The 18848-nt window shown below is 54.5% G+C and overlaps 1 protein-coding gene across 2 annotated transcripts in view; it reads left to right on the top strand.

Moving 5' to 3' along the window:
* SLC44A2 (solute carrier family 44 member 2) overlaps window positions 1–18848 on the top strand; it is a 32728-nt gene that overhangs the window by 518 nt on the left and 13362 nt on the right. For both annotated transcript variants that reach the window (XM_056119880.1, XM_056119879.1), the window contains exon 2: window positions 17530–17578. In XM_056119880.1, coding sequence (XP_055975855.1) covers window positions 17530–17578 — 49 coding nt within the window. The remainder of the gene's footprint in view (window positions 1–17529; window positions 17579–18848) is intronic.

Raw genomic sequence — 18848 nt, 5'->3', positions numbered from 1 at the left:
ACCCCCACACAAAACCACCACCACCACCACCACCACCACTAACACAAGTATTAGCCTGGGCTTCTGTGCAGATGGAGAAACTGAGGCAGAGTAGGGTGAGGTGGGAGCAAATGGGGTCTCTCTGGGTGACTGGAAGGGCGGAAATCGAGGCGCCTCGGGTGAGGGGCAGGAAGGAAGCCGGAAACAATTGAGTAACTTTCCCCGCCTTCTGCCAGTAAATGGGGGTACCTGGTTTCCATTTCTCCCTTCCAGAGGCGATGACACCCTTTGCCCTAAACTCGGAGGGTGATCTTGACCCGCACCCCCTGCTCCCCTTCACACAATTGCACCCTACTTTGCTGCCATCCGCGGTCCTGAGGAGGCTGAGTCTGGCCCTCAGCTATCTGTCGATCTTCTGCATTTAGGGGTCCCTGGGGACGAGGGGGACATGGTGCCAGCTTGAGAGCTCCCACGCCTCTTGTGAACCTACAACTTCCTGTAAATTGTGGTAGTCTTGAGAAGGGGGCCGGAAACCACTTAAAAATAAGACAAAAACACAGGATACCCAGTCACTCCCCAGCAGGCACTGTGGCCCCCAGAGGCCACAGACAGACAGGCTGGGACCCTCCCTGCCCTGGGCAGCCCCCTCCCCTCTGTGCCTGAAGCTGCTGTACCAGCAATACTGGATTTACAGACCCTGCCAGTGACCCAATGCTGTGCACCCTTTGAGAGTGACTAGCGGTCTCTGATCTGGAGATCTCACCCCAGAGTCCTGGGGAGTAGCACCTGAGGAATTCTGGTGGCTGTGAGGTCCTTCTGGGGTGGACAGTGGGGGCCAGTGGGCAGTGATGTGATCCACCAGGCCTTGAGACTGAGTTGAAGTCAGCCAGGCAGGCTGGGGCACTGGAGGTGGCGAGTGTCCTGGGCAGGATCTGGGCACTAAGAACGGGGAAAAAGCGTGAGTGGGGAAGGACAAAGGAGACCTTTGTACCTGGGGGTGGCAGGAGTGGTGAAACCAAGGATGGTGTGTGTGTGTGTGTGCGCGCGTGCACGTGCGTGTGTTTGTGCGCATGTATGTGTATGTGTGTATGTGTGTATATGTGTGAATGTGTGTATGTGTGTGTTTGTGTATGTGTGTGTATGTGAGAGCATGGATATGTGTAAGAGCATGTGTGTATGTGTGAGAGTATTGTGTATGTGTGTGTTTATTTGTGTGAGTGAATATGGAAGTATGTGTAAGTGTGAGTGTGAGCATGTGTTTGTTTAAGAATGTGTGTATGTGAGAGCATGTGTGTATGTGAGCATGTGTGTGCGTGTGTGTGAAACCTGAGAGTGTGTTTATATGTGCATGAGTATGTATGTGTTTATGTGTGTGAGAGCATGTGTGTGTATGTATGTGTGTGAGAGCATGTGTGTGTGTATGTGTGTGAGGGTGTGGGAGTGTGTGCGCGCGTGCGCGGCTGCGTTCTGGGGAGGGGAGCAGCTGGCACACACTTGCTGGGCTGAGAGCGTGGGAAGGTTTGTAGAAACCCTTTGAGCCCGCAGGGAGAGGAAACCAACCTCACAGCTGCTCGCAGGTCCATTTTTGCAGGCTGAGTGACGGCTCTGGGGAAGCTCCTGCCCCACATGTGGCCCACCTGGGTGGCTCTGGGCACCGCTAGGGTCCCCTGAGCGCCACCAGGAGTGATTCCTGAGCACTGAGCCCAGGAGTCAGCCCAGGAGTCAGCCCAGAGAATCGCAGGTGTGGTTCCAAAACAAAACACAGAAAAGGTCAAGTGTGTGTGTGTGTGTGTTTGTGTGTGTGTGTGATGTGTGTGTGTGTGTGTGTGTGTGTGATGTACAATCCACAAGCCGGTGGGCTCAGCACCTGCGCGTTAGTTCTCATCCCTGAGGACACGGTGCTGCTGGTGCTGCTGCTCGGCCTGGCCTGAGAGAGCTTGGGGGCTCCCTGGGGCTGCAAGGGGTCCACTAACCTGTGAACTGTCTCACCGGCTTAGTGATCATTCTGTTTTATGGGTTTGGGGGGCACCAAGTGGTGCTTGGGGAACCCTAGGCAGTGCCGGGGAATTAATGAGACTTGACCACATGCAAGCCCAGTGCCTTCACCCCTGGACTATCTCCCCAGCCCTTGTAAAACCTGGGGGGGGGCTTAAGGGAGAAACTGCAGCTGGGTCTTTGCAGCCCAGCCCTCACCTCCTCCAGAAGGGCCACCTGGCTTGAACTGTGAAATCAGTTGTGAGGGATGGGTGTCCTCCTTAGCTGGTACCTAGTCCATTCTTTTTATTTATTTATTTGCTTTTTGGGTCACACCCGGTGATGCACAGGGGTTACTCCTGGCTCTGCACTCAGGAATTATTCCTGGCAATGCTTGGGGAACCATATGGGATGCTGGGGATTGAACCCGGGTTGGCCTCATGCAAGGTAAATGCCTTACCTGCTGTGCTATCGCTCCAGCCCCACCTGGTCCATTCTTACCAGAAGTAAAAAGCTGGGGTTCCCAGACTCCCTGAGAAGTTCCTGTGGGATAATCCTGACAGATCCTCTTGTAGCCCCCCAGAAACTCCAGGAAATGAAGAGGTGATGTGAGGCAAAAAGAATCCACCTAGGCTCGGACCCTCATCCTGCCTCGTCCCAGGGAGGGTCTCTCTGAGAATCTTCTCCTCTAGCAATGTTTTGTGTTTACTATTTTATTTGGGTGTTTGGGCCACCCCAGGCTGTGCTCAGGGCTGACTCTTGACAGTGCTCAAGGATCACTCTTGGTGAGGCCTGAGGGTCCCGATGTAGTACTGGATGTAGTACTGGGAATTGAACCCGGGCCAGCTGCGTGCAGGGCAAGCGCTCTGTGCTGTGTCTTCACCCTGGGAGCGGTTTTTAACCTGCTACATCCACGAGTGGATAGCAGGGGCGGTGTGGCCGAGTCTACACTGTGGGGTCTTCTGTATACAGTAGAGGGGTATAGTTACTCAGGGGTTGGAGGGAAGCACCCCCTCTGCATGTGGCATGCAGGGGTGAGGCAGCTCCTGCTGAGAGCACCCATCCCCGCCCATCCTCGTCTGGATGAAGACAACAGCCCCAAGGGAAAATGGGAAAATGGCTCCAGGCCCCAAGGGATGTCTGCCCCTCCTGGCCCACCCTTGTCATGAACCACATGGAAAAAAACGTTTTCCATGGAACATGATTGGGGGGGGGGGAAGGGAGGGGACAGTGGGGGGAGGGGAGGAATAATGGCCATTGTTTCCAAAGCTCTGTTTGTGCCAGGGATTTGAGTTAAGTGGTAGACCACATGCCTTGCATGTGTAAGGTCCTGGGCATGACCCCAAACACCAGGGATGGAAATTAAAAGGGGAAGGCTGGAGAGACGAGCAGGGTTCAAGTACTGGCCTTCCAGGTGGCTGACATGGGTTCACTCCTCAGCACCCCATAGGGTTCCCCCAGCACAGAGCAGCGATGCCTGAGCACAGAGCCAGGAGTAAGCCCCAAACACCACAGGCCGTGGGCCAAACCAGACATAAAAGAAATTTCCCAGGGGTGTTGTTGGCTTCTCCTCCTCCGTGCCTGGAACGACGGATGCACCGCCAGAGGTCACTCCCGAGCAGAGAGCCAGGAATAGCCCCTGAGTACTGCCCACGCCCCCAACTGCAAAACAAAGCAAGACTGATTCCCAGGTTGGAGAGAGAGCACTGGACTTCGGGAACTTGCCTTGAACGTGGCCGACCCTGGTTCCATCCCCGACACCCCATCGGCATTCCCCGGCACAGCCACGATCGTTCTGGGCACCACTGGATATGGTTGCCAAGCCTTTAAACAAAGAAAAAAAAACCTGATCCCTAAATAGAAGATGACTGTTGAACTCTGTGTGTGTGTGTGTGTGTGTGTGTGTGTTGGAGCCAGACTCCCAGAACTTCATGCACCTTTCCACAGACCTACATCCTCCAGCTTTTATCCACCTTTCTTTTTTTTATTTTGCTTTTTGGGTCATACCCTGCGATGTTCAGGGGCTACTCCTGACTCTGCACTCAGGAATTACTCCTGGCGGTGCTCAGGGGACCATATGGGATGCCAGGGATTGAACCCGTGTTGGCCTCGTGCAGGGCAAACACCCTACCCACTATACTGTCGCTCCGGCCCCTTTTATCCACCTTTCAAGTTGCATTATCCCAGGAGAATCACAGAGCGGATCAGGTTTTCTGCAGCCTGTCAGCCTCAGGAAGCAGCGCGGTTGTTAATGCTGCTGGCTTCCTGCACACCCTCTCGGGAGTCTAGCCCTGTGTGATGTCCCTGGGCACCTCCCCCGGGGCAGTCTGAGTCTGCACTAACAGCCCTGGGGCCCAGGAGTGGGGGCTGGATCCTGTGGTAGGCTGCTCGCGACCCACTGTTTCACAGGCATCAGAATTTGGACTTTGGAGTCAAAAGATAGTACAGAGGGTTAGAGCATGGGCTTTCACGAGGGAGCCCCGGGTTCAATTCCCAGCACTCCATATGGTCACCAAATTGCAATAGGAGTGATCCCTGCACTGCCGGATGTGGTCCCCAAACAAACACACACGTGTGTGTGTGTGTATATGTACGTATATATAGGTAGCACTGTAGCACTGTCCTTCCATTGTTCATCGATTTGCTTGAGCAGGCACCAGTAACATCTCCATTGTGAGACTTGTTACTGTTTTTGGCATATCCCATACGCCACAGGGAGCTTGCCAGGCTCTGCCGTGTGGGTGGAATACTCTCTGTAGCTTACCGGGCTCTCCAAGAGGGATGGAAGAATCGAATCTGGGGTGGCCACATGCAAGGCAAATGCCCTACCCACTGTGCTATCTATCGCTCCAGCCCATGTATGTGTATATATATATAAAATATATGTATATAAAATATATATAATTTATTTTTTGGGGGGTGGGGGGTCATATAGGACTTACTCCTGGCTCTACACACAGAAATCACTCCTGGTGGGATTCAGGAAACCATATGCTGAATCAGGGATTGAACCCCTGTGGCTGCAGGCAAGGCAAATGCTGTCCGCACTGTACTATCACTCTGCCTCGTGGCTTATAATATATAGCTTTCAAATGTGCCACATCCTAAATTGGCATTTATAAATACTTCAAGATGTTGATCACCAGATAGGCATTGCATTTGGGTGCCAAACCTGGCGGTGCTCAGGGCTGACTCCTGGCTCTGCACTCAGGGGATCACTCCTGGTGGGCTCTAGGGACCCTATGTGTGGCGGGTTTTGAGCCCAGGTTGACCAGGTGCAAGGCAAGAACCTTCATACTCTGTTATCTCGCTGGTTGCCAGAAGAGTTATTTTTATTTTGCTTTTTGGGTCACACCCAACAATGCTCAGGGATTACTCCTGGCTTTGCACTCAGGAATTACTCCTGGCGGTGTTTGGTGGACCATATGGGAGGCCGGGGCTTGAACCCGGGTGGGCCACATGTAAGGCAAACGCCCTACCCACTATGCTATCACTCCGGCCCCAGGAGAGTTATTTTTAAAGGTGACTTTTGTTTTGTTTTGTTTTTTGGGTCACACCTGGCGAAGCACAGGGGTTACTCCTGGCTCTGCACTCAGGAATTACCTCTGGCGGTGCTCAGGGGACCATATGGGATGCTGGGAATTGAACCCGGGTCCGCCGGGTCTGCTGGGTCTGCTGCGTGCAAGGCAAACACCCTACCTGTTGTGCTGTTGCTCCAGCCCCTAAAGGTGACTTTTAAGGTCACCTAACAAAATAAAAACATCCGCTGTTTGGGACAGGGTGGGGACTGAAAAATTAAACCACCCTGCAGATGCCTTCTCTCCATGTGAGAGAAGCTCATGGCGCCTGCTCCAGCTGTTGACAGGCCAGAGACGTGGCCAGCAGTCTCTTCCCGGATTTAGTCTATATTAACTTCCCTGCATAGACGCGGCATCTGTCTTTCTTTTCTTTTTCTTTTTTTTAAACACAGGCTGCTGTGCTGAAAACTGTCATACTTTTTTTTTCTCATTTTTATGGGAACCCACACAGAGCGGTGCTCCTGGCTTTGTGCTCAGGGATCACTCCTGGCCAGACTCAGGGACCTCTCTGGGTTGCTGGGGATCACACCCGGGTTGTCTCTGTGCAGGCAAGTACCCTACGCTGCACTCTCTCTCTCCAGCCTCTAGGATATTGGAGTTCAGGGTGCAGGGATACTATGTTGCCTTTTCCAACTGTGATCTAGTTTTCCCCCATGGGGGAAACAATGTCCAATTATGTTCCCTGTGAAGTAGCAGAATGGGAACTGTGTGTTTAGAAGCTGGAGGCGGCAGAAGTACATAGCGCTTCTACTGCGGGACCTTCTGAAAGGGGGCAGGCGATTCTGGAGAGGAGGAAGTGAGGGCTCTGGGCCAGGGGTAAGAAGGGACCGGGTGCTTGTTTTCTTGATCTAAAGGGCAGTCTGCACCGAGGTTTGGAATCTTGATAAGCCCTTAAGGTGACTGACCGCGTAGAAACATGTTCATTCATAATTTCCTTCTGCAAATAGAGATTGGCCAGGTACACCGTGCCGTTTCTGTTCTAGACTCAAGAGCCAGTCCTGGTGCCAGACACTTAGGAGCTGATATGGGAGACAAGGAAACTTCCAAAACATCACAGATTTGAGAAACATGTGTTGGAGACAGGGATATTGACAAGACATTGATAGGCTTAAGGGAGTTGGTGGAGCTCTGCTTGCTTGCTTGCTTGCTTTCTTTCTTTCTTTCTTTCTTTCTTTCTTTCTTTCTTTCTTCCTTTCTCTTTCTTTCTTTCTTTCTTTCTTTCTTTCTTTCTCCCTTCCTTCCTTCCTTCCTTTTTTCTTATTTATTTATTTTTTCTTTTTGGGTCATACCCGGCGATGCACAGGGGTTATTTTTTCTCATGCACTCAGGAATTACCCCCTGATGGTGCTCAGGGAACCATATGGGATGCTGGGAAGTGAACCCTGTTCGGCCGCATGCAAGGCAAACGCTCCACCCGCTGTGCTGTTGCTCCGGCCCCCTTTTTCCTTTCTTTTCTTTGCAGGTGTTGGTGGGGGGGGGAGAAGGACAGGGGTTCCTGTAGTGGTGTTTAGCGCTTACTCCTGGTGTGGCGCAGGGCTCAGGAGGACCCTATGTGGTGCTGGAGTTGAACCCGGGTTGGCTGTGAGCAGAGCTAGTAACCCTCATCTCATGCGGCCTCTCCTGCCTGGCGTCGTTGGGTTCTGAGAAAGAGGAACCCAGTGTGGTTCTGAGCCCAGGAGGAAGCTGCCTTCAAGTGTTCTCTGCTGCCTGCTGTCCTGTGGGAACCGTGGCAGAAGCCAGGTGACCAGGAGGCGGGGAAGGGCTCCTGGTACCCAGATGCAAGATCATTGAACACACGTCCACAAAGCGGGTGACCCCAGACTTACGGAGCCCCCATGGGTTGGTTCCTTCCCCTCCACCTTTCTCCACCTGCACCTTTCCTACGCGCAGTCTCAGTGGGTCTCTGCCAAAAATGGGCGGAACCACAGTACCAGCCCCCTCCCCCGCCCTCCCCCCCCCACTGCGCAGCCTCTAGGTTTTGGGAGACCGACGTGGGTTTGGTTTATGGAAAATGCCAGGTTGTGGGAGCTGTTTGCAGAGCTCAGGAGCGAGTGTAAGGAACAAACTCAGGGCATGGTGAGGAGGGCGCTCGCCTTGCACCCAGGGTTCCCCCAGCACTGCCAGGAGCAATCCATGTGCCCAGAGGGAGAAAGGAGCCCCAGGTACCCCGAGTTTGGGCCCAACCCCCCCCAATAAACTACCAAAAAAAAATCCAGGGAGCAGAGAGTTAGTACAGCGGGGAGGCTGGTCTTGCACAGGGCCGACTAGATTCGATCTCCAGCTTCCCATATGGTCCCCTGAGCATGGCCAGAAGTGACCCCTGAGCACTGAGGCAGCTGGGAGCATTGCCGGGTGTGGCCCAAGAACAAAATTTGTAAAACAAAGCCATCCAGTCATTGCTCCCTGGACCCTGGAGGTGACTCAGCAGGCGAGCACTTGTCTTGGATGCGTGAGGCCCTGAGTTTGGTTCCTGGTGCTGGGGAAAAGCAGACCTGAGTTCCCCTGGCAATGAGGCTGCAGATCCCAGAGCAGCTCTAGTGTCTGTTGCTTCATCGTGCCACATGGCTCAGAGCCTTGGGACAAAGATTAAATGAGCTCCCAGGGGCTGGTGATGGCTCAGAGGGCTAGAGCACGCGATTCACATATATGAAACCTCGAGTTCAGTCTCTGCCTCTGCATTGTCCCCCAGAGCAATGCAAAAAATGACCCCGAGCAATGGACAGGGAGTAGCCACTGAGCACTACCTGGGTAGCCCTGAAACCAAAATAAGTATAATAAACTAGTTCCTGGGGATTAACATGGAGTTTGGTGCCACCAGGCATACAATAGATGCTGTATCTTTTAAAAATTTTTTTTGATTTGGGACTTTACCTCACAGTGCTCAGAGTTTACTCCCGACTCTGTGCTCAGGGGTCACTATCAGCAGTTTGGGGTACCCTGTGTGGTGTGGTGCCAGGAATCAAATCCGTGTGCAAGGCAAGCACCTTCTCTGCTGTATTTTTAATTTGCCTTTTTTCTTTTTGAGTTACACCTGGTTATGCTCAGGGATTACTCCTGGCTCCGCACTCAGGAATCACTCCTGGCGGTGCGTGGGTGATGCTGGGGATTGAATCCTGGTCGCTGTGTGCAGGGCAAATGCCCTCCCTGCTGTGCTATTTCCCCGTCCCTTTCTCCACTGTGTTATCTCTGGATTCTGTCTCCTGCTGGCTTTGGATCTTTCTTTGACCTTCACTTCGTGAATGGTGGAATTACTTCTCTGCTTTCCCATGCAGAAGCTGTCGGTTCCGTGCCCACCTCTCCTCTGCTTGTCAAAGGGGTACCCATTTTCCCAGGCCGACCTCTGGGAACTGGGGCGTGGTGAGCTGGCTGGGCCCCGGCAGGGCGAGGCCCCAGGGACTTGGCTGGTGCCCGGAATCTGCGGGGGCAGGGTGGCACTCTGTGTCCCAGCAGCGGCATCGTGACTCGGCAGCCTGGGTTGGGTTCCTTATCTTCCAGGCCCACAGTGCCAGGTAGGCTGGCTCACGTGCCCAGCAGGGCCGGGACCCAGGGGCTGCCTGCCTCCACTTCCCCTATCCCTACACCCTGCTTTCCCACATCCGGATGCACTCGCACCCCCTACCCCTCCTATGCGATCCTTAGAGCCCCGTTCTCCCAGGATCGACCCCAGGAAGGTCCTGGGTTAGATACTCAGTGCGGTCCCCACAACCCTGCCTTCAGCTACATGGCGGTAGCCACAGGCCTCAGTGGGTTTGGCTGTGAAATGGGACTGCAGTCAGAATTAGCAATGCTCCAAATCTCTGTCCTCCCAGCCTGTGCTAAGAGTTTCATGGGCTACCAGTTCTGGCCACACCCAGGAGAGAAATTCTAGTCCCTTTCTCGAGACAGAGTCAGGGAAAGGGCTGGTAGATTTCCTCTAGGGCCACGCCCTTTCACATGGGCCACGCCCACCCCTACCGTAGCCACGCCCATCCTTCCCTGATCGTGCTTCTTCCCCTGGCTGCAATGCACCATGGGTAGGAGCCCAGGTTTCTGCTCAGGGAACAGAGACATATATATCATATAAATTCCTGGCTTTGTGCTCAAGGATCACTCCCTGCAGTGCCCTAGAAATGCTGTGCAGAGGGGGAACGAACCCATCCTGGACAGCCACATGCAGGGCAAGGGCCCTACTCACTGTGCTACTTCCCACCGGCCCCGCCCCGAGAGTAAATAATTATTTATAAGGACTTGGTGATCTTGTAACCTGCTACCCTCCTCCCCGCGGAGATGTGAGAAGCATGACTGTGTGCTAAGGAAGCTCCTGAGGGCACTGGCCACTTGGGGTGCACAAACCTTTCTTCTCCCTAGTTTTCCTTTTTCCTTTCTCTGTGGTCCTGGGGCCACACTCCGCGGCGCTCAGTTTCTGGCTCTGGAGTGACCCTGAGTGGTGCTCCAAGGCACTTGTGGGGTCAGGGATTTGAACCCAGGGTGGTGGCATCGAGGCTTTAACCCCTGCTCTGCCTTACCAGTCCTAATCACTGTCACTGTCCTCCCATTGTTTATCGATTTGCTCGAGCGGGCCCAGTAACGTCTCCATTGGAGACTTTGTTGTTACTGTGTTTGGCATATCGAATACGTCCCGGGGAGCTTGCCAGGCTCTGCCGTGCGGGCGAGATACTCTCGGTAGCTTGCCGGGCTCTCCTAGAGGGGCGGACGAATCGAACTCAGGTCGTCCATGTTGGCTGCGTGCAAGGCAAACGCCCTACCGCTGTGCTATCGCTCCAGCCTTACCAGTCCTATATTAAAAAAAAAAAATTTATTTGAGTGGGGAGGTGGGCTGCGTCTATTAGAGCCCAGGGACCACTCCCAGCCCACTGCTTTTGCAGAGGTGTTGGTCATTCTTGGCAGTGTTCAGGGCACTGTCCTGTCCAAGATGGAACTTGAACTACTCTGTACCCCAATGCTGAGGGTCTCCTTGGCGCCATATTTTTTTTCTTTTTTTTTCTTTTTGGGTCCCACCCGGCAATGATCAGGGGTTACTCCTAGCTCTGCACTCAGGAATTCCTCCTGGTGGTGCTTGGGAGACCCATGTGGAATGTCAGGGATCAAACCCCAGTTGGGCATGTGTAGGGCAACCACCCTCCCCTTCCTCTCTGTAGGGTTGTTTTGGGGTCACACCCTGTGTTGCTCAAGGATGACCCCAGGCTTTGGATTCTGGGCTTGCTCTGGGAGGTGCTGGAGGGAATCAGTCCCTTGAACCCTCTCCCCAGTCTGTTTCTTTCTTTTCTTTTTTTTTCTTCTGGTTGCAGAGACTCAGTGGAGATAGGGAGGGCGTGGGGCAGGCTCAGTGATGAGAAGCCTTTAGCAGCGTTAATAGCACTAATGGAGGGTTTGGAGCGAGAGCACAGTGGGGAGGGCATTTGCCATGCACGTGGCCGACCGGAGTTCGATTCCCAGCATCCCATATGGTCCTGAAAAGAAAGCACTAATGGAGCCCTTTATCTCGCCCAGGCCCTGCCCCATGCCAGGAACCCTCCCCTCTCCGCCTCCCTAGGACCATCTTCCTGACTCATCATCCAAGTTCCTAGAGCACACTCAAGGCCTAGCTGTGCCACGAGGGGCACCCCCAAGTTCCCTAGGGCCTACCCCCGCCCCCCCCCCCCCCCCAGCCAGCTCTAGCTCCAACACCTGCCACAGGTCCTATTCATTCACCAATACTAGTATGGCCCGGAGCAAAAGGCTTCCTGCCCCAGCCCCAGTTTTCTCCTCACCCCCCACCCCAATAGTTTTGTTCAGGAAGCGCACTAGCCCCTGGCATCCCCTCTCGGTCCTTCCGGGAAGAAGCCCCGAGGCAGTTAAACCGAGGGAAAATAAAAGTGTGAAAGAAGCCAAGAAGCCGCATAGGTTCCTGAGACCCAGGGGCAAGACCCAGGCCCTCTCCATGTGTCTGCTTTGGGGAGGGGCGGGGGGGGGGGGCAGGGGTCCAGGCAGTTCTGGGAAATGACGGCACCAGGCCAGTGATGGTTATGCAGATAGCAGCCTTGCTGTTTGCCCTCCGATAAGGCGATAAGAGCTCTTGGCCCTTTGCTCTACTGCCAGGGATGGGGACAGTGCCTGCGGATGGGAGTTTTACTTTCTTCTTTCTCTTTCTCTTTTCTTTGGGGGAGTGGGTGGGCGAGCCCTATGCTCAGAAGTCACTTTCATCAGTACTGGGGGATTCTGAGGTGCTGGGACCGGATCCCGCCCAAATCCCTCTGGACCTTTAAGCAAAAAGCGCATTCGGCCCCTGCCTACTTGTTTCTCTGCTTCCCTACTTTTCCGTGGAAACGGCTCAAACCAGAGGGCCCCTCCACTCAGCAGCCGCAACCCGACCGAAGCACCCAAGGGACAGCAGGGCGGGCCAGAGTTGGCTTGATTTAGGGCAGCCGCACAGCTGCATTGGTCCCTGGGGGGGATGCTTCTCTTTGCCCCCTGGGGGGCCACTCCCTCGCCACCGCCCAGCCTCCAGGCTGCTCTCTGCTTAATGCCAGAATTTTTGCCACCTGCCTTAGCCTTTTGGCCCCCAGCAGATAGTGAATAAGCTTTTCTGTTTTCCTTCCATACTTGCAATACTTGCTTGTTTATATATTTGGGTGTGATTAATCCAAGTGGAATTTATTTCATTTGGTGTTGCCGGGGGTGGAGGGAACTTAATTTTCCCCTCCATGTGCCATCAGGGCTTCTGTGTGATCGCTTCTTTCCTCAGCCACTGGAAATGCTGCATTTTTTCCCCCCCGGAGGAAATTCTTGTCTGTGTAAGAGCCAGGAATGAACCGACTTACGCACTGTGCCGATGCGTACGGAAAGCAGCTCGGGAGGCTGGGTTTTTTTCGATTTTAGCTGGTGACATTCTTTCCCCCAAACAGTGTCTGCCTCTGTGTGGGGGCTGCTCCTTGGAGCCCTGGGGATGCAGCTAGGAGCAGGAGGGACCTGGCGGCCTCAGCCCGGCCCCTGGTCTTGCCTGGAGCTGCCCACAGATCAGGGCTACAGAGAAACGGACCTATGTTAATGTCAGATGGAGAAACTGAAGCACATTGACTTTGTTTTGGTTTCGTTTTGATTTCTGGGCTATACCTGGTGGTGCCCAGGGCTTACTCCTGGCAGGGTTTAGGGTGTCAGGGATTAAGTCTGGGTTGGCCAACGTGCAAGGCAAACACCCTCCCTGTTGCACTATCTCTCCAGCCTCAGAAAAGCACATTTGCAGAGGACAGAATGAGACCACTGTTGTAGTAGGATGGGTATAAGCCACAGAGAGCCTGGGGAAGAGCTTTCTAGGCTCCAGCAGGCTGTGCAAAGGTCCTGGAGCTCATACCTGGTGAATTGTAGGAGATGTGGGACCAGAGCGATAGGGGAGAGGAAAAGTAAGATGTGCCTTGTGTGGGTAAACTCTCACTTTTTTTTTTTTTTGTTCCTTGGCTGGCTTCATAATCATTTTAATTTTTTTCTGGTGCCACGGTTTAAACACGGGTCTCATACATATGAGGCCCTGGCAGCCCTGCTCCACCCAATGGTTGTTGGGGGCTGGAGAGATCTTATCTTGCGGACTGGGCTTTGGATGCTGGAGGCCCAGTGTCCATTCCCTGCCCTGCCTCACCCCCCCAAGCACCCCTGGGAGCGATGTCCCCACAGTCCCCCCCCCCCCCACAACCTCAGATAACAGACAGGAGTAGCTTCTGAACACTCCCAGATGTGACCCTAAAATCAACAATAATAAAAATGTTTTTTTTGCTTTTTGGGGTCTGGCGATGCTCAGAGGTTACTCCTGGCTCTGCACTCAGGAATTACCCCTGGCGGTGCTCAGAGGACCATATGGGATGGTGGAAATCGAACCTGGGTCAGCTGCGGGCAAGGCAAATGCCCTACCCACGCTGCTATCGCTCCAGGCCCAATTTTTTTTTTTTGAGGCTACACCCAGTGGTGCTCAGGGCTGTGCTCAGACTCCTGGCTCTGTGCTCAGGGATTGAACTGGGGTACCAGGGATCAAATCTGAGTTGGTTGTATGCAAAGCAAACAACCCTCTTTTGTCTCCTATTGCTCCGGCCCCCTAAGAATGATTGGGGGGCAGGGGCAGAACAATAATAAACAGATGGGCATTTGCTTTGCTTGTGGCTGACCCGGGTTTGATCCCTGTCATCTCACAGGGTCCCTCAAGCACTGCCGTCGAGAGTAATTCCTGAGTGCAATGCCAGGAGTAACCCAGGAGCATTGCTAGGTATGACCCAAAAAGCCAAAATAATTAAAGCAAAGAATGGTTTGGGCAGGTTCGATTCCCAGCATCCCATACGGTCACCTGAGCATTGCCGGGTGTGACCCAAAAAGCAAAGAAAAAGAAACATGGAGGGGCTGGAGCGATAGCACAGTGGGTAGGGCATTTGCCTTGCACGTGGCTGACCCGGGTTCTATTCCCAGCATCCCATATGGTCCCCTGAGCACTGCCAAGAGTAATTGCTGAGTGCATGAGCCAGGAGTGACCTTTGTGCATTGCCGGGTGTGACCCCCCCCCAAAAAACATTGAATCTACAGAGAGTGGGCGGGCACAGAGGAATTCCTAGAAGTTTCAGTTTGGATCCCTTGCACGGAGATCCAAGCAGTGTCCTTGCATGGTCTCATCTCTGCCGATAAGGCTGGCGGTCATCTCTGAGACTGGGCTGAATGTTTCACTTTAAAATGGTTTGGTGGGGCTGGAGCGATAGCACAGCGGATAGGGTGTTTGCACGCGGCCAACCCGGGTTCGATTCCCAGCATCCCATATAGTCACCCGAGCACCTTCAGGGGTAATTCCTGAGTGCATGAGCCAGGAGTAATCCCTGTGCATTGCCGGGTGTGACCCAAAAAGCAAAAAATAAATAAATAAAATTAAATATAAAAAAATGTTTTGGTGCTTGCAGGACCGACTCCTGATTTCAGGAGCAAAGTGGCCCGTTCAGCCAAGGCTGTGGTCTGGATGCCCTCTAAGGCCTTCAAAGTCACACAGGAGGGAGACAGCAGGGGATGAGCCTCACGCATGGCTGACCCAGGTTGAGCCTTGCCACCACACGGGGTCCCCTGAGAGCAAGAATTTTGGGGAATGAGCCCTGAGCACAGGGCCAGAAGTAGACCAGGAGCACCCCTGGGTGTGGCCCACATCTCCCAAACAGAAAAGCCTGTGAGTCTTAGCACAGTGAGAAGAGAGTTGGCTTTGCACACGGCCAAGCCAGGTTCAATCCCCGGCATCCCATCGGGTTACCCCGGGCCTGTCAGGGGTGATCTGCGAGTGCAGAGCCAGGAGGAACCCCTGAGCACTGCTGGTTGTCGCCCTCTGAAAAAAGTGGCTGTGGAATGAGGGAGTCTGGCCGTGGCTGCCGGAACAGATAAGGGTGGTATTTGCAGTGCAGATACCCACAGCCCAGCCGGGAGTGATAGAAATATCCAAATGGGGGCCGGAGTGATAACAACAGGAGGGTGGTTGCGGGGTCTGTGCCCGACTGGGTTCGATTCCTGGCACCCTGTGGTCCCTGAGTACAGAGCCAGGAGTAAGCCTGAGCATCACTGGGTGTGGACCCAGCCACCAAAAAAAAAAAAAAAAACTGCTGGTTTTTTTGGTGTGTGTTGTTTTTCTTTTTGGGTTACACCCAGATGGGATGCCGGGAAGGGGATTGAGCCATCCTTGTGCAAGGCAACCACCCTCCCGCTATACTACCACTCTGATCCCAAGTTTGCTAGTTTTCTTTTTTTTTTTCTTTTTGGGTTATACCCGGCAATGCACAGGGGTTACTCCTGGCTTATGCACTCAGGAATTACCCCTAGCGGTGCCCTGGGGACCATATGGGATGCTGGGAATCGAACCCGGGTTGGCTGTGTGCAGGGCAAATGCCCTACCTGCCATGTTATCACTCCAGCCCCAAGTCTGCTAGTTTTTAACAGGGAAGGGAGGTGGCACTTTTCACCTGGCTTTACCCACACAAAGGTGGACCCAGGACCCAGCCATGGTCGAATACCCCCACCCCCCACCTCGCCTCAAAGGTGCGGCCGGACCTTGAGGAGATTCTGGGTGCTGCGGCCCCATTCTCACCCTTCCAATTTAGGGTTTCAGGATGTAGCCTGCATTTAAAATCAAATTAAAACTAAACAAATGCAGGCTCAGGGCTGGGGGCATTGGGTCAGGGGCAGAGAAAGGTCTAGGCTTGTCCTGGCTTCCACTTCCCCTGCCCCCACACTGCAACTATATATATATATTTTTTTTTTTTTTTAAGAGAGAGATGGCTGGAGAGGGGCTGGAGCGATAGCACAGCAGTAGGGCGTTTGCCTTGCACGCAGCCAACATGGCCGGTCCGAGTTTGATTCCTCTGCCCCTCTCGGAGAGCCCGGCAAGCTACCGAGAGTATCTCGCCCGCATGGCAGAGCCTGGCAAGCTACCCGTGACGTACTCGATATGCCAAACACAGTAACAACAAGTCTCATGATGGAGAAGTTACTGGGCCCGCTCGAGCAAATCGATGGAGGGCCGTGATGATGGCTAGAGAGATAGGACAGCCGGGAGGGTGTGTGTCTTATATGTGGCCCCCTGGGTTCCATCTCCAGCATCCTATAGGGGGTCCCCCAGCCCACCAGGAAGGAGTGATCCCTGCTCCCATATGCTCCCTGAGCCAGGAGTCAGCCCTGAACATAGTTGGGTGTGGCCCCCAAAGTCATAAAAAAAATAGGGGGGAGGAATGAAAACCTCTCTGCTAGTCCTCCCACCTCTTTTCCTTAGCGTTTTGAATCTGTGGGCTTATTTATTTAATTTTTGCGGCGGGGGGGACACCCGCCTGTACTCAGGGGGTTACTCTTGGTTCAGTGCTCAGGAGTCACTCCCGGCAGTGCTCGGGGGACCCTGTGGGATGCTGAGGGTCGAACTGCCTGTAAGGCACATGCCCATCCCGCCAGACTGTGGTTCTGGCCCTTGCAGTTTGTTTTCATTGCACGTGCTGCAGAGGGCGTGCCTCAGTTTCCCTACTGGTGATGGGTGCTGGGTGGGGCAGGGTGGAGCTCCCCTCCCCACCCCCCAGCCTCGCTCCCCTATGGGGGCTGGGCCGGGCCGGGCTAAATCGGGTGCAGGGTGAGCGGCGGCGGCAGCTGCTGCCTCCAGCCTGGGCCCTCAGTGCCCCCCTGTCCAGGCCGGGCCGGGGCCTGGCCGGTCTGACCGGTTTGGGCCGCCCCGTCCGCCTCTCCCAGTGGGAGGAGCCTCGCCGGTCGTTCCGTCCCCCGGGAAGCCCGCGCGTCCCGGCTGAGACTCAGACTCGCCCGAGACTCGCCCGCCGCGAGCACAGCGACCCGAGCGCCCAGTGCACAGCGGCCGTCGGGGCTGGGGGCGCAGGGATGGGAGGCGAGCGGCAGAATTACTACGGGAAGCACGGTAGGCCCCCCACCTCAGCCCGGTCAGGGGGGACACTGGGAGGGGACAGCAGCAGGAAGGGACTGGGGAGTGTGCAGGAAGGGGGGTGCAGAGACACCCCCCAAGCGCCAGCGCTCACCCCACCTTCAGGGGCGCGGGGCTTCCCCAGCTCTCCCGTCCTTGGGTCCCCCAAACCTCCTGAGGGAGATTCTGGCTTCCGATTGCCCCTTTCCACCTTCCCTGTCCCCCTCCTGGGACCTCCATTCCCTAGGGAATTAAAAAAAAAGGTGAAGCATTTCTATTGGGGGGGGGCCAATGAAGCGCAAACTTGGCGGGTGCCTTTGGGTTGGTGAAAAGGGGGTGTGGGCGCCTGCACAGCTCCAGCCCTGGAGTCTGTACTCTTAGCAGCTCTCTCCCTGCTTTCCTGTGCCCCCCCCCACCTTCCTTGCTCAGACCCGGCTGGGGTGCGGTTGGGGTGCGGTTTCCCGTAGGTGGGGTGCTGCAGAAAAAATATCTGTGGGGTCTATAAATCCTGCTCCTTCAGAGTCTGGACCGTCTGGGCATTGGGGGAGGCACTGTCTCCCGCCAATCGCTGAGGCTCAGGCTTGGTTCTTGCTGATTCCTCAGGAACCCCGCAGAAGTATGACCCAACCTTCAAAGGACCCATTTATAACAGGTAAGGGGGGTGCTGGGGGTGGCATGGGGGGCTGGTTTCTGCCAGGACTGCCCCCAGCCCAATTGCTTGCCTCGGAACCAAGCTCCTTCTTGGTCCCAGAATGATGGAATGACTAATTTCCTCAACATTCCAAGAATCTTGACTGAGGAAGTTTGAACATTCTGGAAAAAGGTTAGATAGGGGCTCTGCTCCGTGTGTGTGTGTGTGTCTGTGTGTGGTAATGGTCACCCCCCCCCCCCAAGGAATGTCATTTAAAACTTATGGGGATGGGGGGGTACCTCCTTGCTTCTATTTTCTGGGTCAGAGACAGACCCTGGACCCAGCTTCATCCTGTTATCTTGACATGGATGAGCAGAAACTTCAGACCACTTAAATTCTGTGCAGTGGGCTAGAGCATTTTCCTCGCACGTACATCGGGGCAGGCATTTGCCTTGCACATGGCCGACCCGGGTTCTATCCCCGGCACCATTTAGGGTTCTCCGAGCCCCTCCAGGAGTGACTCTTGAGGACAGAGACTGGAGGAAGCCCTGAGCACCTCTGGGTGTGGCCCCCAAACCTAAAAAGAAGTGAAAAGAAAAACCTAAAGTATCAGCAGGGCTGGAGCACAGCTCTGTGGGTGGGGGCCCCGGGTTCCATCCCCGCCATGCATGGTGCATACGCTGAGCTAAAGGGAGCCCCGGACACCACCATGTGTGGCCCCCCCAACTGCAGTGCCAGACAGACCCGATAAAAGCCGCCATGGATGGAACTTGGCCAGCCTAGGGGGGCAGAGTTCGAGAGATTGGCGTGCTCGGGAATAAGGGCATGTGCCTCCGTCCTGGGGAGCTCTGTATGGAGCTGGGGCAAGACACCCCCCCCAAATGCTGCTGGGACATTTCTGCTTTATCTTATTTTGTTTGGTATGGTTTTGGGGCCACACCCGGTAGTGCTCAGGGCTTCCTACTGGCTCTGTACTTAGGGATCATTCCTGGCAGTTCTCAGGGGACCATCTGGGGTGCTGGTCATTTTGGAAGTACCCCTGGCAATGCTCGTGGAACCCTGTGGAGTAACAGAGATGGAACCCAGGTTGGCCTGTGCAAGGCAGGCGCCTTCCCTGCTGTCCTATCCTTCCGGCCCCTTTGTTTATTTTTTACAGTGGAATGCCCTCCCCCACAGAGCCGGGGTCCCTTTGTCTTGTCAAGTCTTCCCAAATAGACGATTTCCGTCACTGAATACATTTTGTCCCTGGCACATCTGTCCTTTATTTATCACAGGGATGTGACAGCTAAGA

Source organism: Sorex fumeus, unplaced genomic scaffold (genome assembly GCF_029834395.1).
Source record: "Sorex fumeus unplaced genomic scaffold, SorFum_2.1 ptg000041l, whole genome shotgun sequence".
In the NCBI taxonomy this organism is placed as follows: Eukaryota; Metazoa; Chordata; class Mammalia; order Eulipotyphla; family Soricidae; genus Sorex; species Sorex fumeus.
The sequence above is the reverse complement of the archived record's forward strand: the minus strand, read 5'-3'. Positions and strand labels throughout refer to the sequence as shown.